The 24,557-nt window shown below is 41.3% G+C and overlaps 1 protein-coding gene across 2 annotated transcripts; it reads right to left on the reverse strand.

Annotated features, from left to right (window-relative positions):
* Positions 1-734: 734 nt before the first annotated feature.
* aurkb (aurora kinase B) lies at positions 735-22,977 on the reverse strand. 2 transcript variants are annotated; one of them, XM_072589297.1, is made up of 8 exons: positions 22,689-22,977; positions 22,380-22,518; positions 11,951-12,011; positions 9,092-9,277; positions 8,286-8,424; positions 3,609-3,757; positions 1,908-2,082; positions 735-1,667 (listed from the first exon to the last, which is right to left on the reverse strand). In XM_072589297.1, exons 1-8 carry the CDS (start codon positions 22,737-22,739, stop codon positions 1,479-1,481), a joined length of 1,089 nt encoding a protein of 362 aa, XP_072445398.1. In that variant the 5' UTR covers positions 22,740-22,977; the 3' UTR covers positions 735-1,478. The 2 variants fall into 2 exon arrangements, with proteins under 2 accessions (XP_072445398.1, XP_072445396.1); XM_072589295.1 differs by having other exon boundaries at positions 9,092-9,280; positions 22,689-22,976.
* Between the last annotated feature and the right edge of the window lie 1,580 nt (positions 22,978-24,557).

Genomic DNA, 24,557 nt, shown 5'->3' on the forward strand with positions numbered 1-24,557 from the left:
CTTCATTTAGGATGCTGCTAAATACTTGCTGTGATCAAGTGCACAGGTAGCTATCTACTGTTTGATAATGTAAATATTTGAGATGCTTCACAAATTTACATGTTAAAAAGGTGCAATGTGACCTTTGGCGGGTTCTTTACACTGTTGAGAGCATGGAATGAGTTGCCAGCAGCAGTTGTGGAAGCGAGGTCATTGGGGATATTTAAGAGACTTGTGACCATATGCATGTCCAGCAATTTGAGAATTCGTATATTAGGTTTACATCACATGAGAATCAGTGGTCGGCACAACATCGTGGGCTGAAGGGCCTGTTCTGTGCTCTATGATATGCAGCAAAACAAAATTATAACATGAGGGAGCTGAAAGCCCAGGAAATTGAAACATCAACTCTTCTCTCCCTACGGATGCTATAAGACCTAATTCCTCCAGGCATTTGTGTCTATTTAAAATTAGCAAGACAATCTATCCTTAAAATGTAGCTGTTAACCTCATAAGAGGTCTGCTAGAAGACAAAGAGAAATGGAGTCTCAGTTATAGAATTAGGCAAATAAAAATGTTTGTTTCCAAACTAACTTTAAGCCTTTGCCATGGTTCTTAAAAGTTGTGGATCAATTTGCCATTTAAAATAGGTGATATTACACACCTGTTACATCTATGCTACTGCACCAAGCTCAATTTTTGACATGTACAGGTACTTCCACCAACAGTGTGGAAGATCAGGCTACAAAGGCAAGTAATTTCAGGATATTTTTATTTACCAATAAACAGCAGGAAGTTAGTGACCATTAGAATATTAATCTGTTTTCAGAGCCACAGCCCCAGACTGCTGACTAAAAATGTTATAATACTCGCTGTATAAAATCCACTAATGTCAAGTTTATTTAGTGACTACATACAGCAAAGAGAAACAATTCCCAAACTAATTGAGTCTGGCACAATTCAATCAGCTCTCTTGAAGCAGCAAATACATGTTTCATACACATTGGATTTGCTTCAGAACTGGTCACTCATTTACACAAAAGCAACAAAGCTGAGAGACTGAATGCCAGGATGGGAACATGATTTACAATAAAGAACTCAAGGCCCTCAACAGTTAAGAAAAATGTTAAAACAAGAACTTGAAACCAAAATCAAATTATTTGAATGTTGCTGACAAGAAATTTGTCACCAATTGCCACACTTTTCCTATACTATAAATTGAGATTGTTTGAAATTTGTCCTACGAGCATAAAGATAAAATCTTCAGCAACAGGTCTCTTTTCAGCAGTATTCAAGATCTGTGTTCCACCAAGTGCCTGAAGCTTTTCTGTGAAGACTGATACTACATTCTCAAAAAAGTCAGCTTCAACTTTAGAAGATAAACAGCTGAAACCAGACCAAGGGAGGATCAAGGGTAGAGAAAGTATAAAACAGTTGTATATTTACATGTGAGGATTGCTAATTACATGGCTTAGCATACATGTTAGCATTCCCCAGGGTTAGTGAGGTCCTTCATTCTCACCACTGGCTGTACATTCTGGTGGAAGGAGCCTCCGGGCATTGGCTTTCACCCATGGATGTTCCATCACTCCCTTGAGGGGAAGTCTCAGGACTGGATTATGTCGAAGCAATTGGCTGATCAGACTCTTAGCACCATCTGACATGCTGGATGGAAAATGGATTTCAACCTGGAAAAAAAATTCATGTGTTGGTTATTTGATTCAGTTTGAGGACCAATTGAAAATACAGCAATAGTGGACTTGTAAACAACACACCCAAACAGCACATTCTTACTGATGAGCTAATAAGATGACTATCAGGGTGTTCACAAGCATCAGAACAGCAGTGCTCCAAATGTATCACTAGACATAACTGACCTCTATATGAACAGCCTAAAATTATTAAAATCTCGACTGATAGCCGATTACCTTACAGATCTTCCTGTAGGTCTCTTGGTGAGACGATGATTCAAACGGAGGGTGTCCTACCAGGAATTCATAGCACAGAATGCCCAGGCACCACAAGTCCACTTTTTCATCATGCAAACGCCCTTCCACCATCTCTGGAGGCAGGTAATCCAAAGTGCCACATAAAGTCTTTCTTCTGCAGGGATTTGATTTATTAGATTAGATTAGATTCCCTACACTATGAAAACAGGCCCTTCAGCCCAACAAATCCACACCAACCCTCTGAAGAGTAACCACCTAGACCCACTCCCATACCCCATATTAATGTACCTAACACTATGGGCAATTTAGCATGGCCAATTCACCTGACCTGGACGTCCTTGGGTTGTGGGAGGAAACTGGTGCATTTGGAGGAAATCCATGCAGACTCTGGGAGAATGTCTGTGTGGAGTTTGCACACTCACCCAAGGCAGAAATCAAACCAGGGTCCCTGGTGCGGTGAGGCAGCAGTGCCACCCCTTATTGATCAAATCAAAGGTCAGACAAAACCTGGAAGCAGCTCATCAACTCTGGATTTTGCTTGCAGTAAAGTCAATGTCTGAATACTGCTATTGGTCAATGATTGAATCATTGATAGAGGTTACTGGTAAAGATAGTTTTTCCTCATCAGATTAAACCACATGCTGGGCAAAAGCTTCAAATACACCTTTAATATCTAATCTAAATGAAATACATTTTTAAACTCCTATTCAGGTTTACCATCATACTACTGGCACCAAGAGGGAAAGTGAAGTCAGATAAAAAGCTTTGAAAAGCAGAGACGGAGAATTCTAAGACACAAGGATTTTGAGAGATTTCCTGGGAGTGAGCACATTACCCCATTGTTTGAGGAGTTGAGAACAAGTAGTCTGTATGGAGCAGAAGACATTGCAGTATGACAAAAAAAACCACTTGGAAGGAACTGAATAAGGATGCACATCTTTTAATCATTCACTGGAATATAGGAGCCTTGCTGAGCCTGACCAGAACAAAACTGGAAAGAGAAAAACAGCAGTTCCTGGGAATCACAATTTATAGAAAATGCTGAAAATGTTCAACCGGTCTGACAGCATCTGCAGAGAAGAATGACATTAAAGTTTTGGCTCTGTGGCCTTCAATTAAAATTTAGGAATTTTAGGGAAAATGGTCATGTGGGTTATCTACACCACAGACAGTTGTGATCTAGATAAGCTTAGACTGCAAAGAGCAGGGAGGGTGATGGACAGTTGTACATTTATGCCATGAAATGAGGACCTGTGTAAGATGGAAAGAGGTTTTAGGTGACAAATCAGGTGTAGGATAGGAACTCAGCTCAGTGCCAAAATTGGGCAAAGACTTCCATCCTCTTGGAGATGTTGCTTTTGAGCCAGAGGAAGTATTTTTGGTTTTACCTACATCAATCCATGAACTTATAACTTATTTATTCCTCTCTTGCAATAGGTGCTGAGACTCACCAGCTGGTTGCACTGTGCAGTTCCTTTAAGATAGCTAAATAAGTATACAACACAAAAAGGAACACTACATATATGCAAAATGCTTGCTCCCTATTTACATTCCTGATTACTGCACAGCTGCACATTCATACAGCTCTGAGAACACCAGTCTTGTCACTGGACATGATAATGACCAGATATTTATTATGCATTTACAAATTGATCACTATAAATGACAATTCACACAAACCTGGATGAAGGAGCATGCACAGACCAGCCAAAGTCAGCTATTTTCAACTCCCCACGCAGACCAAGCAGTAGATTCTCTGGTTTGATGTCTCTGTGAATCACCTTCTTTAAATGACAGTAAAGCAATGCATCTGCCAGTTCCAACATGTACTGCAATATTCAAAAGAAACAAAAAAAAGGATTCAGCATCAATCCACTTTCTGTTCTTCCAAGCAAAGTGAAATAACACTTTTATAAAATGATCAGATTGTAGTCAGGAACATAAGGCAGATCAAATGCACCATTATAACCAATGTTAAATTCAGTCACCATTTGGAAATTAATTGAGGTGGTCGATGGTTTGTAATCCAGTGAATACTTTTGAGTTAAAGCTCTGGCACGACAATAAAAAAATTACAATGGGTCTCAATCAGAGGCAGAGGTAGTCTGTAAAAAGCGAAGGAAGGTCTGCATAATGAGGAAGCAGAGATGACCTCAGGAGAGAGGCCAGAGTATGTACTTCAGAGATTTTGCAGCAGCATGGGAATATGGTGCAGAGGAAAGAGGTGCTTTTTGCATTCTTAGCTCTCAGTTTGAAAGGTCTTTCAACAGGATAAAATGAAGCAAAGCATAAAGCAAACAGTGATATGGACACAAGAATACCAAGTCCATTGGTTGGTAATAGCTGCTAATTTTACTATTTTAGGTTACTTTCAGATGGAGGGTAAATAGGAGAAATATTTGCAGAATACAACCAAAAGAAACAAAAAAAAACAAAGTAAACAAAATAGAGGTGCAGAGCCAGGCACCAGAACTAGTGGAGCCCATTGTGGTCCCTAGCAAGTGTGTAGTGAATGTTCATTGCTTGAGGAACTCCAGCTCAACTGAGCTGGAATCTGAACTTTGAACACTGACATCAGGGAAGAGGAAGAGAGTTCACTTTCAGGAGGTAGCCAGACCATTTGACTACAGATTGAATTTGAGGTAGTTCAGGACAAGAGAGTACGATTATGAGCAAGGCAGGTAGAGGAAATCGCAGAGGCAGTGCTTCAGGAGCCTCAGTCCTTGAGCTTGTAAACTGACCATAGTACTGTGATACAGGGAGCCATTCAAGAAGGGGCAGAAGAGAAATGCAATCGTAATTAGGGATAATATAATCAGGGGACAGTGTTCTCCATGGCCAGGATTGAGAGTCTTGAAGATTGGGTTGCGTGGCTGGGTTCAAGATTTCATCTGGGCTGCAGAGGAACTTTAAGTGAGGGGGAAAAAGATCCAGTTGTTGCGATTCATGTAGGAAGAGAAGTTCTGCAGGGGCTAAAAATTTTAAAAAGCAGAGCCAAAATACAAACAACTCCCTAGGTTACTAACTGAGCCAGGAGCTAATTGGCACTGAATCAACAAATTTAAAAAGGAGGTAAATGCCTGGTTTAAAGACTGGTCTGAGAGAAGCAGATTTGAATTTATGGGACACTCTCACCAGTACTGGGGAATGAGGGGTCTGTTCTGATGGGATAGGCTCCATTTCAATCATGCTGCGACCAGAGAGAGTGAGTGAATGTCAGTCAATGGGTGGGTTCAGGTGCATGGGCAATTACAAAACTCAAAAAAGGTAAAGGGGAAGGTAGGAATGCAGATTAGTGATCAGGATTATTACTAGAAAATACAAAAAAAAAGGAAGGAACAGGACTGTGTGAAATGTCATACTGTACCAAGGAACCATAAATGTGCTGGAAATTCAATAACAGAACAAACTTAAAGGCTTTTATATGAAGAAACAAAAAAGGTAGAGAGAGACAGACAGTGCAAATCAAGCTAAATGAATTATTCTCATAGCCAATATGGAAAAAAAATGGTTACAAGGAAATCAAAATTGGGAACATAACATTCAGAGGTATTTGACATTTCAGGGAGACAGGAGGGATGGAAGGTGGTGGGCTCCACCACTTTTCGTCATTCATATAAAATGATTTGGATGTGAATATAACAGGTATGGTTAGTAAGTTTACAGATGATACCAAAATTGGAGGTGTCGTGGACAGCAGAGGTAGTTACTTCAGATTACAATGGGACCTTAATCAGATGGTACACAGGCCAAAGAATGACAGATGGAGTTTAATTTGGATAAATGTGAAGTGCTCCATTTTGGGAGGGCAGAATTGGACAGGAATTATACTATTAAATGGTAAGAAACTGGAAAGTGTTGCCACACAGAGACCTTAGGGTGCAGGTTCATAATTCCTTGAAAGTGGAATTACGGTTGTAAAGATGGCATTTGGTATGCTTGCCTTTATTGGTCAGTCCACTGAGTATAGTAATCAGCATGTCATGTTGCGGCTGCATAGGACATTAGTTAGGCCACCTTTGGAGTACGGTGTTCAATTCTGGTCTCCTATTATAGGAAAAATGTGAAACTTGAAAGGGATGTTGCCAGGGTCAGAGGGTTTGAGCTACTGGGAGAGGCTGAATATGCTGGGACTAAGTGTCAGAGGATGCTTGCTGACATTAGAGGTTTATAAAATCATGAAAGGCATGGAAAGAGCGAATAGTAAAAGATCTTTTACCCAGGGTAGGGAGTCCAAAACTAGAGGGCACAGGTTTACGGTCAGAGGGGAAAGATCTACACAGGACAGAAGAGGCAACTTTTTCACACAAAGTATGGTGCATGTGTATGGAATGAGCTGCTAGAGGTGAAGGAGGAGGCTAGGAAGGATTGAGAGAGATATGGGGCAAATGGGGCTAGATTAATGTAGAATATCTGGTTGGTATGGATGAGCGGACCAAAGGGTCTGTTTCCATGCTATATGTCTCTATGACTGATGAGGTAGCACTGTTTAAAAAAAAAGATGTAATGAGGAAAGTTGAGAGAGATGATCTAGACTCCGATGTGCAGTCCATTTGAATGAAGGTTAAAAAAAAGCAAGGAAAAGAGAACGTAGGAGTACTGTACAGACTCTCAAACAGTAGCCATTCTGTAGGAAAGGCTATAAAAATCAATAAGAGCATATAAAAACAATAGAACAATAATGAGTGACTTTAATGTTCATGTTGATTGGATTAATCAAATTGGTAAGGGTAGCTGTGACAATGAATTCGTAGAGTGCATTAGGGATATTTTCCTACAGCAATGTATCATAAAGCTGACCAGGGAGCAGGCTATTTTGAATCTGGTAATGGGTAATAAGGTAGGATTAATAAATGATCTCCAAGTAAAGGAAGTAGTGATCATAGCCTTATGAATGCAATATTCAGTTTGAGTGTGAAATTTGGGCCATATACAATTGTGCTTAACTTAAATAAAGGGAATCACAATGAAATGAGGTTTGAGTGAGTGAAAGTGAACTGGGCAGATTGCTGACTGTCATTGCTGCTAATTTATCAGAAGTAGACATTTGAAGTAATTCATGCTTCTCAACCCAGTAAAAGGAAGAGATAAACCAACTATGGCTAACCAGGAAAGGAGAGTTAAGAAAGGAAACCAAAGTCAGTGATAGCCCTGAAGACTGGGATTTTAAAATTGAGAATCTAGCAGATGGCTAAAAAAAAAGGACAAAAAAAAAACACAAGCGCAAACTAGAAAGGAATATAAAACTGACAGTAAGAGCTTCTGTAAATATATAAAGAGAAAGAAAGGTGTCAAAGTGAACAAAATCCACTTAGAAAATGAATCTACGGAGATGGTTTTGGGGAATAAGGAAATGGCAAAGGAGTTGAAACAGATACTGTGCATTATTCATTATAGTGAATATACTTCGAACATCCAGAGTGGGTAGTGGAGAAAAATCAGTAGATATGTTGTATTTGAAGACGTTCAAAAGAACCAGACAAAGATCAAGTCATAAGTTAAGACCGATGGTATTGGTGGTAATGATAGAATAGAATTGACTAATTAGCTAATAGGCAGGAAACAGCGAGTGGGGATATAGGATTCTTTTTCAGATTGGTGACTTGTGACCAGTGGGATTCCACAGAAGATGGTGCTGGGACCACAAATGTTAATGACTTGGAGAAAGGAAGGGAATGTACTGTAGCCAACTTTGCAGATGTCAAAATAGGTTTAAAGGTAGGTTGCAAGAGGGATACAAACAGTTTAAAGAGAGAGAGAAAACTAAATTGATAAATGAAGCAAAATGTTGACAAATAGGGTATAACGTGGGAAAATATGAAGTTTATTTTGGAAGGGAGAACCTTAAAACCTGCTGTTGCAAGTTAGACATTTCGCAGAACGGTACAATCTGGGTTATCCAAAGATGGTCACAAGGTCCCATAAAAAATGGCAGTAGGCAACTCGGCATTCAGTTATCAGTTAAACAGCGTTATGGTGTGCATTGCCAGATAACAAATGTTTGCTAACCAAGAAATGTTTGCTAACCAGCACTCAAATTACCATTCGTTTACAACAGATCAGTTATCGGTTAAATGGCATTAGGACATGCATTGCCAGATAACCAGCACTCAAATTACCGCCTGCCCATTTCATTTGGATAATCAAGGTTCTTGGTTTCTAACATCTCCTGGTCAAGTTACAAAGACCTACTCCAGGTCTTAAAATATTCATTTGTGACCATTGGTGCTCATTATCCTCCCTGCAACTAAATAATTAGCACTACGGAGGTTCAAAACATCAGGAGACAACAGAAATACAAATACAATAACAAACTTTTCAATTCGCAATGTATATCATTTATTCATGTTCACTCACCGTGGCACTCTGTTGTTCACTAAAGCAGCCTCGTTTCTGCAGCTCTTTGTACAACTCTCCCCGAGGAGCGAATTCTAACATTAAATAAATTCTTGTTCGATCGAAAAAATAGTTGTAAAGTCTTAATATATTTGGATGCCTGAAATTTAAAAATATGCACATAGAATGCTGTTAGCAATGAATAACCAATCGTCACAGATCATATACCCATCTGAGAAACAAAAGGTCTATGAGAAACAATGTTTGTTTCACAGTGTTGATAAACTTACTCAGAGCTTCATGACTGGATTTGGGCAGATCCATTTTTTGGTTGATTTTACGAGAAAAAAGATGATTTATATATTCAGATACAAACAAAACACTTGGTAACTTTATAGAAAAACAAATCATGATCTCAGTTGTGCGATTTTGTTTTCCCATATAGCTGTAAATGTTGAATGAGAGAACTGTCAGTTAATTATATGGCCGGGAACAGAGAATAAAGTCCAGAGACAAAATGTTTGGTGCCCGTTTGAAGTCAATAACAATGCCCCAAAGGGTACAGCCCAGGATCACTCGCTGAAGTGGTCCCACCGCCGCAAAAAAAAAGTGTTGAGGCTGGTCAACTGAATAGTACATAACAAATAAATGGAGATACGATGCAGATCAGCAACAGCAGAACAGGCTTAAGAGACTGAATGGCATCCTCCTACATAGAGGAACAGAGTTTATAAAATAAATAAAAATTATTTTTGCAGAAAAGACAAAACATTTAAGCAGCAAAGGCTAGTAACATTTACTTACAAAAAAAAAGAAAATCGACTTACTTGAGATGAGACTGAATTTCAATCTCTCTTCGGAGTTGATGCTCGACATTTTCTTTCTCAAGGTGAGACTTGAAAAGCACTTTCAGTGCCAGGATAAACTTAGTTTCCCGTTCACGAGCCATGTACACATTTCCAAATTTGCCTTTTCCAAGAGGACGTCCAATATCAAAGTCATCAATGGACCAGCTTCTGAATTCAAAGACATTTATTTAGTATGGGACTCCGATTACTACAATAGGAGCAAAGAGGTGAAGGGACTTAAAAGTAAAAATTAAAGACTCAGACCTGGGATAAAGCACATTTTTATATAAATTCCTGCATTTGAGGGTTTTTAAACCAGGATTATTCAGTAGATTTGTGGCATTTAAACTACGGAGATTTCAAATGATCCTCGGAAGTTGTAGTACATTGCACATAGATGTGGCAGTGCCTAATCAACGGTAACTTCTTATTCTGCAAAACTTGACCTGTATCTTTCAAATTACCTGTTTTCAATTAGAGAATAATGAGAATTCTGACCATTTGCATAAATCACTTCAGACTACTGAAAACTTATCCAAGTCACTGACTCCAGGGAAAATAAGCCAGTGGGGCTACCTACTTATCCCATCACATTTCGATTCACCTACTACAATGTCTTATCTTGGCCTGGTCTAAACAAATCAAAAGCTACCTGTTGTTCCAAGTATTACATTGACTCTGGCTGATATTTATGCATCATCTTTAGACACAGGTGAGGTCCTAGAAGATTGGAGGGTAGTGAATATTATGCCCTTAAGGGCTGCTAAGAAAAACCTGGGAACGATAGACCAGTAAGCCGAACATCTGTTAAAGGTAGTTTACTTGAGAAGATTCTGACAGACAATATATAGATGCATTTGGGAAGACATGGTTTGATTAGGAATAGTCAGTATGGCTTTGTGCCAAGGAGATCATGCCTCATAAATTTGTTGAGTTCTTTGTGATCAGGAAGGTTGATGAGAACAGGGCAGTCGATGTAGTCTATATGGATTTCAGTAAGGCGTCTGATAAGGTTCCACATGGTAGGCTGTTCTGGAAGGTTAGATTGTATGGAACCAGGGGAAGCTGACAAAGTGGATACAAAATTGGCCTGATGGTAGGAAGCAGAGGGTAATAGTGGAAGGATGCGTATCAGACTGGTGGCCTGTGCCTAGTGGAATGCCTTGGGGGTCAGTGCTGTTTGTTATCTATATTAAATGATTTGGATGAGAATGTACAAGGCATGATTAATAAGTTCACGGATGACACAAATAGGTAGTATCGTGGACAGTGAGGAAGGTCCTCAGAAATTGCAACAGGACCTTGATCAACTGGGGTAAGTTGGCTGAGAAATGACAAATTGAGATTAATATAGATAAGTCTGAGAGCTTGCATTTTGAAAAGTCAAATCAAGATAGGAGTTTCATGATGAATGGTAGGACCCTAAGGAGTGTTACGGAACAGAGGGATCTTGGAGTTCAGGTACACAGCTCTATGAAAGTGGAGTCACAGGTAGACAGGGCAATGAAGATAGTTTTTGTCACATTGGCCCTCATCAGTCAAGGCAATGAGTGTAGATATTGGAAGGTTATGTTGCAGTTATACAGGACATTGGTGAGGCCACAGTTGGAGTATTGTGTTCGGTTTTGGTCACCTTGCTATAGGAAGGATGTTATTAAACTGGAAAAAGAGTGCAGTAGAAATTTACAAGGATGTTGCCAGGACTCAAGGGTCTGAGTTATAGGGAGAGGTTGGACAAGCTAGGATGTTTTCTTTCAAGTGTTAGAAGACAGGTTGGGGTTGGGGAGGGGGAGAGAATTCTTATAGAAATGTACAAGTCTGAGAGAGGCATGGATAGGGTAAAGGCACTCAAGGGCAGCATGGTGGCTCAGTGGTTAGCACTGCTGCCTCATAGCGCCAGGGACCCAGGTTCAGTTCCCGCCTCGGGACTCTATGTGGAGTTTGCACATTCTCCCCACGTCTGCGTGGGTTTCCTCTGGGTGTTCTCGTTTCCTCCCACAGCCCAAAAGATGTCAGGTCAGGTGAATTGGCCATAGTGTTAGGTGCATTAGTCAGGGTAAATATAGAGTAGGGGAATGGGTCTGGGTGGGTTACTGTTTGGAGAGCCAGTGTTGACTTGTTGGGCAGAAGGGCCTGTTTCAACGCTATAGGGAATCTAATCTTTTACCAAGGGTGGGAGAAGACGACTAGAGGGCACCAGTTTAAGGTTAGTGAGGAAAGAATAAAAAGGAAACCTGAGGAGCAACTTTTTATAAAAAAAATAAGGAGGTTGGTACACATATGGAATAAGCTGCCAGCAGAAGTGGTTCAGGCCAGTATATTTAAAAGGTATTTCGACAAATACGTGGATAGGAAAGGTTTAGAAGGATATAGGCTAAGTGCAGGTAAATGGGATTAGTGTGGATGGACATTTTAGTCTCCCTGCTGTAGAACTCTATGACTCACCATACAAGAACCACCATCAAGCATGGTGTAATTTAGTCTCTGCAGTTTTGATCCAAGGAGAGAAAAACTAGCCAGGTGTCCCACCATTGCATCACTATTCAAAGCACTGCCTGCTGGAAAAATAAAGCACAATTCCTGTGGATTTGGCCAATGTATTAAAGATTATGGTGTATGTGACCTCATGTACGATGCATTTCAGGAAGTACATGGCATTGGTAATAGAATAGTTCATGTCATTAGAACATCCTGAAACAAGCAACAGCCAACTTATTTGCTTTTTGATGTATAATAACTCTTGTTCAGTAGCTAAAGATGAATACAGAATTGGATATTAATCACAGCTCTCCCAAAGAAACAACAGAATTCATACTGAACAGAAAAAAGGTTACTCACTTAACTAACTGCTGCTGATTTTCTGGTTCTGCCAGTACTCTTTGAACTCCAGATCCCAGTGCTGCAGAAAAGATCAAAACCATGTAACTTGATTTTCCATGCAACATTTTGTTTTAAAAAGAACATTGACAACTTGTGGGTGGATGACCTGGTGCACAAGTTTAATTTCAACTTTCAAAAATCTAATCTTCAACATTTAAGTGGACAATGTTGCATTTTCGGGATATCTGGAGTACTGGCATATTATTGAGATAGCACAACTATACCATTAGGATGGGCTCCACCTGAATGAGGATACAAGTGGAAAGACCAAATAGGATAATCACAGGGACTTTAAAAATAGGTGTGTGCATCCAAATATATGGATATATAGGTTAGCCTCAGGTGAGGTTATTAAAGTTTCCAGAATGGGTAATAGCACAGAATGTGGAAAGGGGCAGGAATCTAACTTCAGAAACAGCAGATGGCAACCGGGTGGGTTTTCCAATGGAGGGCTGACAGGTGTTTTATTTAAAATGTGCTCAGTATATAAAAAAGGTACATGACCACGTAACTCAGATTGAAATTTGATAAGTATCACAGATGTGGCTGCAAGGAAACTAAATATCCAAGGATAAATGTGTCCTCTCAAAAAGGACAAGCCAATGGGCAAAGGCTGTGGAGTTGCCTTGCTACTAAGAAATGAAAATTTTAAAATATCCATAACAAGCAGCAAAATACGGTTGGAAACTGTAGAATCTAAGGGTAAAGCGAGCAACCCAAAGGAGAAAAGACCCTGACAAGAGTTGTGTATAGGTCCCCTAGTAGTCGTCAGGCGAAGGAAATAAAATCAGGAGACAGAAAAGTCACATAAGAAAGGCACTATTACAATAATCTTGGGGGAAGACTTCAATATGCAGGTGAACTAGAAAAAATTAAGTTGGTAGTGGATCCCAAGAAAAGGAATGTGCAGAATATCTACAAAATGTTTGAGGCAATTTGTAATAGAGCTTAATGGGAAACAGGCAATTCCAGATATGGCAATGTTTAATGAGGCAGCTTTGATAAGGGAGCTGAAGGTGAAGGAACCCTGAAGGGACTGAAGTATTGGGGAATCAACGGTTAAAAATCTCCATTTTGTAAGTCTCTATCTTGCACAGGTGGATTGGCCATGTTAAATTGCCCGTAGTGTTAGGTAAGGGGTAAGGTATGGGTGGGTTGCACTTCAGCGGGTCGGTGTGGACTTGTTGGGCCGAAGGGCCTGTTTCTACACTGTAATGTAATCAAATCTAATCTAATAATTTGCCTTGTGTTCAAAATGGCACCTGCAGTCACAGTAACTGTGAGAACATGAATTGCAAGAATGCAGAAGTCTCTGCATAACCTTGGAGATGTTTCTTCCCAGTACTATGATTAGTCTGATCACTAGAACATTGTTAACCAGCTTGCTTTATCTACGTTTTACTTATGAGAACTCTGCTAGAGGTAATAACCTTAAATCACATGGGAATGAGAAAGAGTAAATTAGTTACGCCCATGAAGACTATAAAATATACTCAAAGTTTGGGAGAAATATACTGCTTTTAAGCTAGAGATCAGAGATCTATTATTAGTCCATCCAGAGATATGTTGATTGATACTCTGGGCCATAGATTCTTGATCTCTTGCCGGCTTAACTGAAATAAAGAGTTGGTTGAAATTGAAACCGGTGTGGTTCGAGACTTCTTTTGAGTCAACATTTTGGTGCTATGACTTGTTCCCTATGTTGGCAAACATTTCTCTGGGCTGAATAAATGACTGAGAGTCTGTATCGAGCATAATAGAATGGTAAGGCACCCAGAGGTATTTTACCTCCGACCACTCCTTGTGTTTGGACAGATGATCTGCCCCTCACCTAATGGGATTGGTACCTTGAAGGGATTGAACAAACCACCCAGACCAAGATTATAAAGTAAGAAGGGTTTTTTTTAAAAAAAACAATGGAGGTTGCTCTCGGTTGCTGAAGGGTGACATTAGTTATTCTGCATTGTTCCGGAGGTAAAGAATCGGGACAGGGGACCCCAGTCAGGGAAGTAGTCGCCACTATCTGACTATTTGGGTTAGAGAGCTGCCTCTTTCTGATATGGCCAATTGAAATTAGGAGATAATAGAAACAGGAGAGCAGGCTTGGTAAATTTCTCATCTCATAGTATTGATGTGGCTGGTTGAAATTTGTAGCTTATGACTTCTTACTCTGCTGCAAACAATGGGACAGTCCCTCTTTGTAGTTGTGAGAGAGAATACCTAACCAGGAAAGTGATTTATAGGGATTAGAGGCCCCTCAGAAAAATTAGACATTTTGGTAAATTGTGAGAGAGAATTGGGCAACTTGGTAAATTGTAATAAAGAAATTAAAGGACATCCAGTTTGAATGATTGCACAATTGATTTAAATCAACATTTATGTGTCTGCATGCTCTCATGAGGCGTACCCTCAGAAGGGAACACCTTTAATATATATGTGCATTACAGGCCCGATTCCAAAACAAAATCTTCCTCAACAAATGGTTGAAATAGACACAAAGAACTGAGAAGCCATTTCCAACTAATGGCACTTTTAATTGCAATCACAAAATAATTGGCAGAAATTCTGAAAAATATCAAAAAGGCAAAGAAACCAAAAGGGCGAGAGACAACAGCTTTTGATGTTGCATTCACTGAATTAAGTGTTAACTCTTTGTGGTCTGTTTTGAATGTATTTTTGTTTGTTGGTGTTTACATGGGGTCTTGTATAATATTTGATTTTTTTTTGCCCCCTGGAAACTAGAGATCTGGAAACATTTTGGTTTAAGTCTACATTTTGGAAATCAATGGTAATTTGAAAATGCAGATGGTCCCTGTATCAATTTGGGTCATACACAGTTAACAGTGTCCTTTTGAGGAACTAATCATCAGTACTAGTATAAAGCAAAATCTGCTAGGAAATGCTAATTTTTAAAAAAATTGGGTTGTAAAGATCAGTAAAAATGCTCTTTGAATTAGAATTTATCACGCTTGGAATTTTATTGTCTGGCCAGAGTGAAATTCCAAATAGTAGTTTAATGGGTAAGCTATTCTTCTGATTATACAATTTTCTCATTGTAAAGTGTACAATGCAAAAATTGAAATCCTATTTTAACTACATTTTGGTAAAATTTTCTAAAATCTGAAAAAAACCGAAGATGATGTGAGGGTGACGTTGAATGATATTTGGTTATAGAAGGAGATGCAGAGACACCTGTCCTTGCAAGTGCTATTGTAGATCTATAAATGGTGATGCTAGCATAATAAAAATCTCTCTAGGCTATTTAAAAAAAAAACTCTCCCTTCTCTAGAAAGGAAAAGTAGTCTGCTGCTGTGGGATTAAGATGTAGGGATTTCAGTCAGTATACATAGTTATGGAGAGTGATTGCTTCTTGACTGTTTCAGATAGGTTGACATGAAAGCATAATATTTACTGTTTAGTCACTTGGTTAACTGAAGATACATTTTATGCTGTAAATGACATTTTATTCAGTTCTGAGTTTGTTCTATGCTTTGTGATGTAAAAACAGGCATGATAAATCAATTATCTCTAAGGTTATAAATTAGTATGTTTGTGCTCACAGACATTAAAATATTCATTTCCTATGTGGGCTTGATCATATTAATTTGCATTTGTGGTTTTGGTGCCTTTAAAAATCTGTGGAATTAATGAGGGTTAAATTATAGTGTCAGTGGTCTAAATCAGACCTACAACAGTTCAGAATGCTTTGTGGATTTGGTATAAAATGGATTTCTAATTAACAGTGAAATGTCTCAGCCACTTGTTCCCTTTCCATCTCTTAATTTGAAAATACGACTATAATAGTCAATATACTTTAAACCATTTGTATTAGCCCTAAATTATAAAATCAGAACTAGTTGGCTATTTCATTTGGTTGTTTACATTGTCAGCAATCTGTGTCATTGCCTCATGGTTAATTTGAGGCATGGCTGTAATGATTAATGTTCACCTGGACCATCCCTTAAAACAAATTGAGCATTGTACTTGCAGTTGGCGATAGACGTAAATGCAATGAGGGAAAGTGTAGGAAGCAGACCAAGAGAAGAAAGTTAAGGGAGGGTGAGATTTGCTGTGTTCCTCACACACAGAACTGGCATTGAAACAACAAGTTGAATAACTTTCTGTGCTGTAGCCAGTTTGATTTTGTGTTACATGATAAGTTAGCTTAAGAGTAGGAAAATCTAATTGTTGGAGTTATGTTTAAGAAATTCTTGAATACACAGCTATTTCTGGATAATATGGAGTCATGAAGGTCTTGGATGTTCAAATTGAATGTATCAATGACAAGGCAAAAAGGAAAATTTAAAGAATTGAAAACAAAGGTTGCAAAAGAAAGTTCACTCTTGGGGAAATTGTAATAGTGGGCATGAACAAAGATCAGCAGCCAAAACAGGAGATGTTTTTGTTCAATTGAAAATTTTAGGACAAAATAATACTTAATCAACTTATTTTAAAGTTTAGAAAATTTGAAATGGAAGTACTAGAAATGTTACTATGTCAATAAAAATTTATTATTTAGACACTTTATTATACTATGTATATGACATTTAAGACTGGATTCTGTACCCTCTGTATAGGTCAGGAAACTAGGGACCTGGGATATGGCCTGTTGTGAACAGGTGATAAACCTAACTTGAAAGAAAAATTGAGAAAAAGTGGAAATTATTTAATAAAGAATGGAAAGATAAAGCCAATAGTAAAAGATATTTAATTGGCGAGTTGGAGGAATAATGCATGTGATGGGGAATAGAGGTATGTACAGCAGATGGAACTCCCAAAAGCCCAGAGACATCAAAAGCTGAGTGTGAATGAGTAGATGGGAGGTGAAAAAAGGGAACAGGGAGAACAGTGTAAGGTCACTAAGGCTGAGGAAAATAAAAAAAAAGAGTTAAAGCAACAGCACTGTAAAAAAAAAATCAAATGTCTACTGGATCCCGAGCCTAAGCCTGGCATACCTACACTATTTGAAGAAGAGGATGACACTGATTGGGATAAAATCCCCATTCCTCATCCCTCTTAGCCCTGAATATCTCCTGACAGTCCCCACACACCCCCGATTCTAAACCTCCCCCTTACTCTGAAGTTGAAGGGTCCAGTATAAGTCACCAACTTCATATCCGAAAATCACGGCGATGAGCATCCTGAATCTTCCTCAACCAAGGGCCATCCCAGGAAACAGTCTGGTAAATCTTGAAGGGGGTGGGGGTCTGGTAAATCTTGAACTCTGAATCCTAGGGCTGTCAAAGCCAACTAACCACCCTCTCAACATTTGTCCCCTGAAAGCCTCAAGAAGTGATAATGAACCAAACCCCTGACCGCAAGGAGAAACTGGCCCCATTTGTTCAATATGTCCAAAGGATATATAAATGCCACTCCTCTGGACTGGTTTGCTCTTGCTGTATGATCCTGTCCACTGAAGTTACCAAGTAGCACAAACAGATGGGTCAGGGTGGTGCAGGGCCAGTCTGTAGTTAAGAGGACTTGAAGGAGAGATTACCTAACAATGATGCCCAGGCAGGCCACTTAATCCAGTCATTACAACGAGCCTTACCAGTAAACACTAGTAAAGTACTGGAGTACAGACCCAAACCTGGCAGGGTTGGGAGGTGATTACTGGTTTGCTGCCTATTATTATGGAACATTTGCAGGTGATCAAGCCTTTAAATCGAGAAGATGACTCACCTTGGTTTAACATTACGCTTTTGCAATGTATTCCTTCTGGTGTCACTGACATGATTGGGACAAACAAAATGTCCTGGTCCAAGAATTGCCAGTCACAGATGACATGAATGATGGTCTTCTACTAGGTGAGAAAATATTTCCTCAACTGCAGTACTCCAGCGTGGCCTAATCAAAGTCCTTTTCAGCTCCAAGATAACCTCCCTGATCTTATAATCTATACCATGACTCAAAGGCAAATATCCATATGCCTTCTTAACAACCCTATTAACCTGCTCTGCTACCTTCAGGGACTTGTGGACAAGCACTCCAAAATCTGAGCTTCTAGTGTCCTGCCATTCATTGAATACCCTCTTGCCTTGTTACTTCTTCCAAAATGCATCACTTCATATTTATCAGAATTAAATTCCATCTGCCATCGATCAACCCATCTAACCAATCAATCTATATCCTCCTGTAACTAAAGACTTTCTTCCCCATTTAACTAGCCACCCAATCTTTGTATCATTCACAATACCATGAACAATAAGGGACACAGCACTGATTCTTGTAGCAGGCCTCCAATCTATCACCACTGTCTTCCACGATAAAGCCAATTTTGGATCCAACTTAATCTTGGAAGTATTGTAACTGTGAGGATAATGTACAGAATTGCACAATTGTTCTTAAGGTGCAAAATCCAGCACTTCTTATTAGCACCAGCTCTCTGACTGAGCATAATTTGGTGAGTTCCAAAAAGATATATTGAACTTGAATCATCATGTTTCTCTTTCTCCACAGATGCTGCCAGATTGTCAGATTCTCCAGCAGTTTTTTTGTTTTAGATTTCGAGCAGTCGCAACACTCTGCTTTAATATTTTAAAACAAAAAAAAACTCCGTACCATTCACCAACTCTTTCCCATTATCATGCACATTATTTCTAGGATTTAACTCGCTTTTGAATATATATGAGCATGGAGCAAAATAGCATCCAGCATCGCAAGTCTGTCGTACCATTTGTAAAATCTGACGGACCCGATTGGGAATGTGTAACCTCAAATTCACTTGCCGCTGATAACCTTTCACCTGTCGCTGGATAGGAATTTATTCCTTTCTGCCTCAAAAACAATCAATTTTGTTTTTATCAACTCCATGACTGAGGAAAAAAAAAGTTACTTCATCTATCTTAAATTGGCGACATTTTATATTTTAAAATACCAATCTTGTAGCTCTTGATTCTCCCACAAGAGGAGACTTCTTTTCCATCTCCACCATCTCAACACCCTTTAGGATCTTGCTTCAATCAAGTCACCTCTGAGTCAAACTCCAGGAAATACAAAGTTTGCCTGTCCAATAAGACAACTCATCCATTTCAGGTATTAGCCGAGTAAGTGTTCTCTAAACTGCCTCTGACACATTTACATTCTTCCAGAGGACAGACAGCCTGACTGAATGTGGAGAAACGCAGTGCTTTAGTTCAATAGGTAGAATGAAGTGGTGCAATTTAATACGGTTATACAATTCTAAAGGAGGTACAGGAACAAAGGACAAATCATTGAAAGCGGTAATGCAGGTTGAGGGTAGTTAAAAACGTCATATAAAATCATGACATTTCTAAACTAGGGACATAGAGTACAGAAAGGTAATTATAATAAACTTGTATAAATCATTGGTTTAGCTTCCATTAGACTATCACTACTCATACTGGGCATGACCCTTTAGAAGGATTCAAAGGAATTACAGTGGGCATAGAAAGAGATTCATGAGATGAGGAATTTCAGCTGCATAAATTAATTGGAGAAGTTGTGGCTTTTAACCTTAGAGATGGAAAATCTATGGAGATTCAATAGAGATGTTAAAATTTCCTGGGGCCTGGACCGAATAGAAAGGGAGCAACTGTTCCCAGCAGTGGATTAGATTAGATTACTTACAGTGTGGAAACAGGACCTTCGGCCCAACAAGTCCACACCGCCCCGCCGAAGCGCAACCCACCCATACCCCTACATCTACCCCTTACCTAACACTACGGGCAATTTAGCATGGCCAATTCACCTGACCTGCACATCTTTGGACTGTGGGAGGAAACCGGAGCACCCGGAGGAAACCCACGCAGACACGGGAGAACGTGCAAACTCCACACAGTCAGTCGCCTGAGGTGGGAATTGAACCCGGGTCTCTGGCACTGTGAGGCAGCAGTGCTAACCACTGTGCCACCATGCCGCCCACTAATGTATTGAGAATTGAAGGACACTATGCGGATTTGAAAAAGACAATTGAGACATGGAGAAAGAACAATTTTTCACACAGTAAGTACCCAATAGTTAGGATCTGGAAGGCACTGTCAGGGTGTGGTGGAGGTAGGTTCAGTTGCAAAACAGAGGAGAAAATTGCAGGGCTGTAAAGAATGACACCAAATGAATCACTCCTTCAGAAGATCAGTCCAAGCCTCCTTCTGTGCTGTAACCAATCTTTCCCTTTAGAGGTTAAACAGACCAGCATGCATTTAAAGTACTTTTTTACTATAAATATGGCACTCTTTCTTGGTAAAGATATGTAAAAAAAAAAATCAGCACTTCAGACATGTAGTTTGCTCAAAGCAGAGATATTTATTTTTGGTACCTAAATTGGCCCCAACCTTGCTCTTTTACTACATATATGATTGCAAGAGACATTTAAATTCTCAATTGTTAGTTGGCAGCATCTTATACGCTCTGTTTTGTCTCTTATTTCAGAGGTTTAGTAAAAAAGCTCAGCCTAGTTCTCAGTTGCATTGTCAATCTGACATCTGTAATACAAATCCTTGTTCTGCTTCATCTTCAGTGAACATCCAGCTACCTACCTTCCTGCTTTGTGGGGAAAGTATCTATTAATGTCCCATTGTAACTTTCTTCTCTCATCGAGATAATTTACTGAGCCACCTAACTTACAAACCTCAATATATAGTTCTCACTTCCAAGTAATTTAAATAGGAGATCCTAGCGTAGAATTCATTGATATAGCAGACATCATATCCTGCTACATCCAGAGTACATACTTACTCTGTCACTACTTCCTAACTAAAATAGGGTTAGGTTCCGTAATCCACAACTGTATTAACAGCCCTTCTGAAAGTCAATATACACATCCATAGGCACACTGCACTACATCTGATACCTTCTCAAAAATTACAAATTAAGTTTCACAGGGATCATCTGCCTATCAAAAACCAGAAAACAATACTCTGCATTTCCAAACACCATTGAAGTTGCCAACATTTCCTAACAAGCATGACTGAACTTTGAACATTAATTTGGCAAGAAATTATTGTTTGATCTTTCAAAGCAGGATCAAGTCAAAAAAGTTAATGATGATTAAGGAAGTTAATGAAAAGAGAAGCTTATGTAACACCTTCTGTGTCTAGAACTGCTTCCTAACATCTCTCTTGATAAGTCTGGCCCTAGTTCTCAGACTATGTTCCCACATTCTAGATTTTCCAACCAGAGCAAATAGTTTGTTTATTTTTACTTTCAATTTTATCTTCTCGACATCTTGAAGACTTTGATCAGATCACCCCTTAACCTTCTGAATTCTATAGAAAACAGACCTAATTTTAAAAAGCTAAGGACTGATCTGACCTAGGACAGAGGTAGCAGGGTGATCCGATTTAGAATTTAAATGGTTAATCATGATCTAATCAAAGTCTTCAAGATATTAACACACACAGAGGGTAGTTAAACTATTTCCACTGATTGCAAGTTTTAGAACAAGAGACACAGTCTTAGCATGGAGGTCAGAAGTGATGTTAAGAAGCATTTCTACACAGAAAGGGTGGTGGATGTTTGGAACTCTTTTCCCACAAAGGACAGTGGATGCTTGATCAGTAGTCAATTTGAAATCGGAGATAGATGTTAACTTTTGCCAGATATCATTCTTGCAACCCTACATTGGCCTTGGAGGAAGTACAACGCTCATGTCACAAGAATCGTCCTGAATCAGACAGCACTCAAGGGAAATATCTTGTGGGGCAGAGAATGATGGTCCGGTCTCTGAGCTAGAAACTGACAAGTTCAAGTTCTATCCCTGGACTTGACAGCCAAGGAAGATACATGCATAAGGTACACAAACAGTTCGAATATCAATTTGTAAATCATTCCAATATATGCAAATGATACATGGCTGGAGTAGGAGAGAGCTGCAATGGAAAGAATATAGGGGTGTACTTATCCTACTGGGAGAGGAAGTCAGAACTGCTTTCAGATACAGAACCTACATTACAGTCCAAAGATGTGCAGGTCAGGTGAATTGGCCATGCTAAATTGCCCATAGTGTTAGGTAAGGGGTAAATGTAGATGTAGGGGTATGGGTGGGTTACGCTTCGGCGGGGCGGTGTGGACTTGTTGGGCCGAAGGGCCTGTTTCCACACTGTAAGTAATCTAATCTAATCTAATCTAATCTCTCGCATACCCTGATTTAATATTAAGATAAGGCATCAGCTCAATTGAAGCAAAAATGTTTTGTATCCCATGTGAAAATACCCAGTATCACTAAATCGTATGTGAATTTACCCAGGAGAAAGTGAGGACGACAGATGCTGGAGATCAGAGCTGAAAAATGTGTTGCTGGAAAAGCGCAGCAGGTCAGGCAGCATCCAAGGAGCAGGAGAGTCGACGTTTCGTATGTGAATTGACCCAGGTTCGTGTAGCTTATGTGAATGTGTGGGTGATGGCGCAGGTAAACCTACTACCGTACCTGTTGTCTGTGGTACCACAGCAGCAACTTTGGACATGTTTTTTGAGAAAGTGGCGGTCGGTGACACAGGAATGAAAGATCCACTCAGCTGCTTCTTCAGACAAGGCTTTGGACTGCACAACCTATTCGGAGTAAATGTCTGTGGAAGGAAGAAAAGAGTCAAAAGACATCCGTAACTCCTGATTTAGACCGATCCCCCTCACTCGGTGGAGAGAGTCCTCTCTCTCTCCCCGCTCACCACTGACTTAAACCCCATCTCCCCAAACATCCCGGCCCGGTCCCTACCTCTCCCACCCCCCTCACCCTTACCCTCTTACTACTCCCGAGCCGCTGTGGGTCCCAATTCTCCTTCGTGGTCATTCCGGGTGAGAACTGCCAGATCCAGCCGCTCCTGGGCGGGACTCGGCCGTAGGCAAGCGCCGAGGTCGGTGTAGGCCCGTCACGGGGTGTGTGTGGGGATCTCAGTCTCAGACTATCTGTGTGTGTGTGTGTGTGTGTGTGTACATATATATATATATATAATGTATATATTTATGTCCCTCTGGCAGTAAATGTCGGACACTCGCGCCACTAACGGCTCCGGCTCGGTCTCTCGGTTCAAACTGCCAGCCCTGGCAGCTGATTGGCTGGTGGGGAAGCCGGCCTCGCTCCGGATTGGATGGTTCTGACGAAGGTTCCTATTGGTAGAAAAGGCCGGGCTGGCGAAATGGGCGGGGCAGATGGACAGCAAGGACCAGAAAAGGCAACCCAGAGGTACACTCACCCAGATCACAGTCACCCCCACCCCCAGAGGTACACTCACCCAGATCACAGTCACCCCCCCCCACCCCCAGAGGTACACTCACCCAGATCACAGTCACCCCCCCCCACCCCCAGAGGTACACTCACCCAGATCACAGTCACCCCCAGAGGTACACTCACCCAGATCACAGTCACCCCCACCCCCAGAGGTACACTCACCCAGATCACAGTCACCCCCCCCCCACCCCCAGAGGTACACTCACCCAGATCACAGTCACCCCCAGAGGTACACTCACCCAGATCACAGTCACCCCCACCCCCAGAGGTACACTCACCCAGATCACAGTCACCCCCCCCCACCCCCAGAGGTACACTCACCCAGATCACAGTCACTCACCCCCACCCCCAGAGGTACACTCACCCAGATCACAGTCACTCACCCCCACCCCCAGAGGTACACTCACCCAGATCACAGTCACCCCCCCCCCCACCCCCAGAGGTACACTCACCCAGATCACAGTCACCCCCCCCCACCCCCAGAGGTACACTCACCCAGATCACAGTCACCCCCCCCACCCCCAGAGGTACACTCACCCAGATCACAGTCACCCCCCCCCCACCCCCAGAGGTACACTCACCCAGATCACAGTCACCCCCAGAGGTACACTCACCCAGATCACAGTCACCCCATCCCCACCCCCACCCCCACCCCCAGAGGTACACTCACCCAGATCACAGTCACCCCCAGAGGTACACTCACCCAGATCACAGTCACACACCCCCACCCCCAGAGGTACACTCACCCAGATCACAGTCACCCCCAGAGGTACACTCACCCAGATCACAGTCACCCCATCCCCACCCCCACCCCCACCCCCAGAGGTACACTCACCCAGATCACAGTCACCCCATCCCCACCCCCACCCCCACCCCCAGAGGTACACTCACCCAGATCACAGTCACCCCATCCCCACCCCCACCCCCACCCCCAGAGGTACACTCACCCAGATCACAGTCACCCCCCCCCCCCACCCCCAGAGGTACACTCACCCAGATCACAGTCACCCCCCCCCTCACCCCCACCCCCAGAGGTACACTCACCCAGATCACAGTCACCCCCCCCCACCCCCAGAGGTACACTCACCCAGATCACAGTCACCCCCCCCCCTCACCCTCACCCCCAGAGGTACACTCACCCAGATCACAGTCACCCCCCCCCACCCCCAGAGGTACACTCACCCAGATCACAGTCACCCCCCCCCACCCCCAGAGGTACACTCACCCAGATCACAGTCACCCCCCCCCTCACCCTCACCCCCAGAGGTACACTCACCCAGATCACAGTCACCCCCCCCCCACCCCCAGAGGTACACTCACCCAGATCACAGTCACCCCCAGAGGTACACTCACCCAGATCACAGTCACCCCCCCACCCCC

The sequence above is a fragment of the Chiloscyllium punctatum genome, chromosome 19 (assembly GCF_047496795.1).
Source record: "Chiloscyllium punctatum isolate Juve2018m chromosome 19, sChiPun1.3, whole genome shotgun sequence".
In the NCBI taxonomy this organism is placed as follows: Eukaryota; Metazoa; Chordata; class Chondrichthyes; order Orectolobiformes; family Hemiscylliidae; genus Chiloscyllium; species Chiloscyllium punctatum.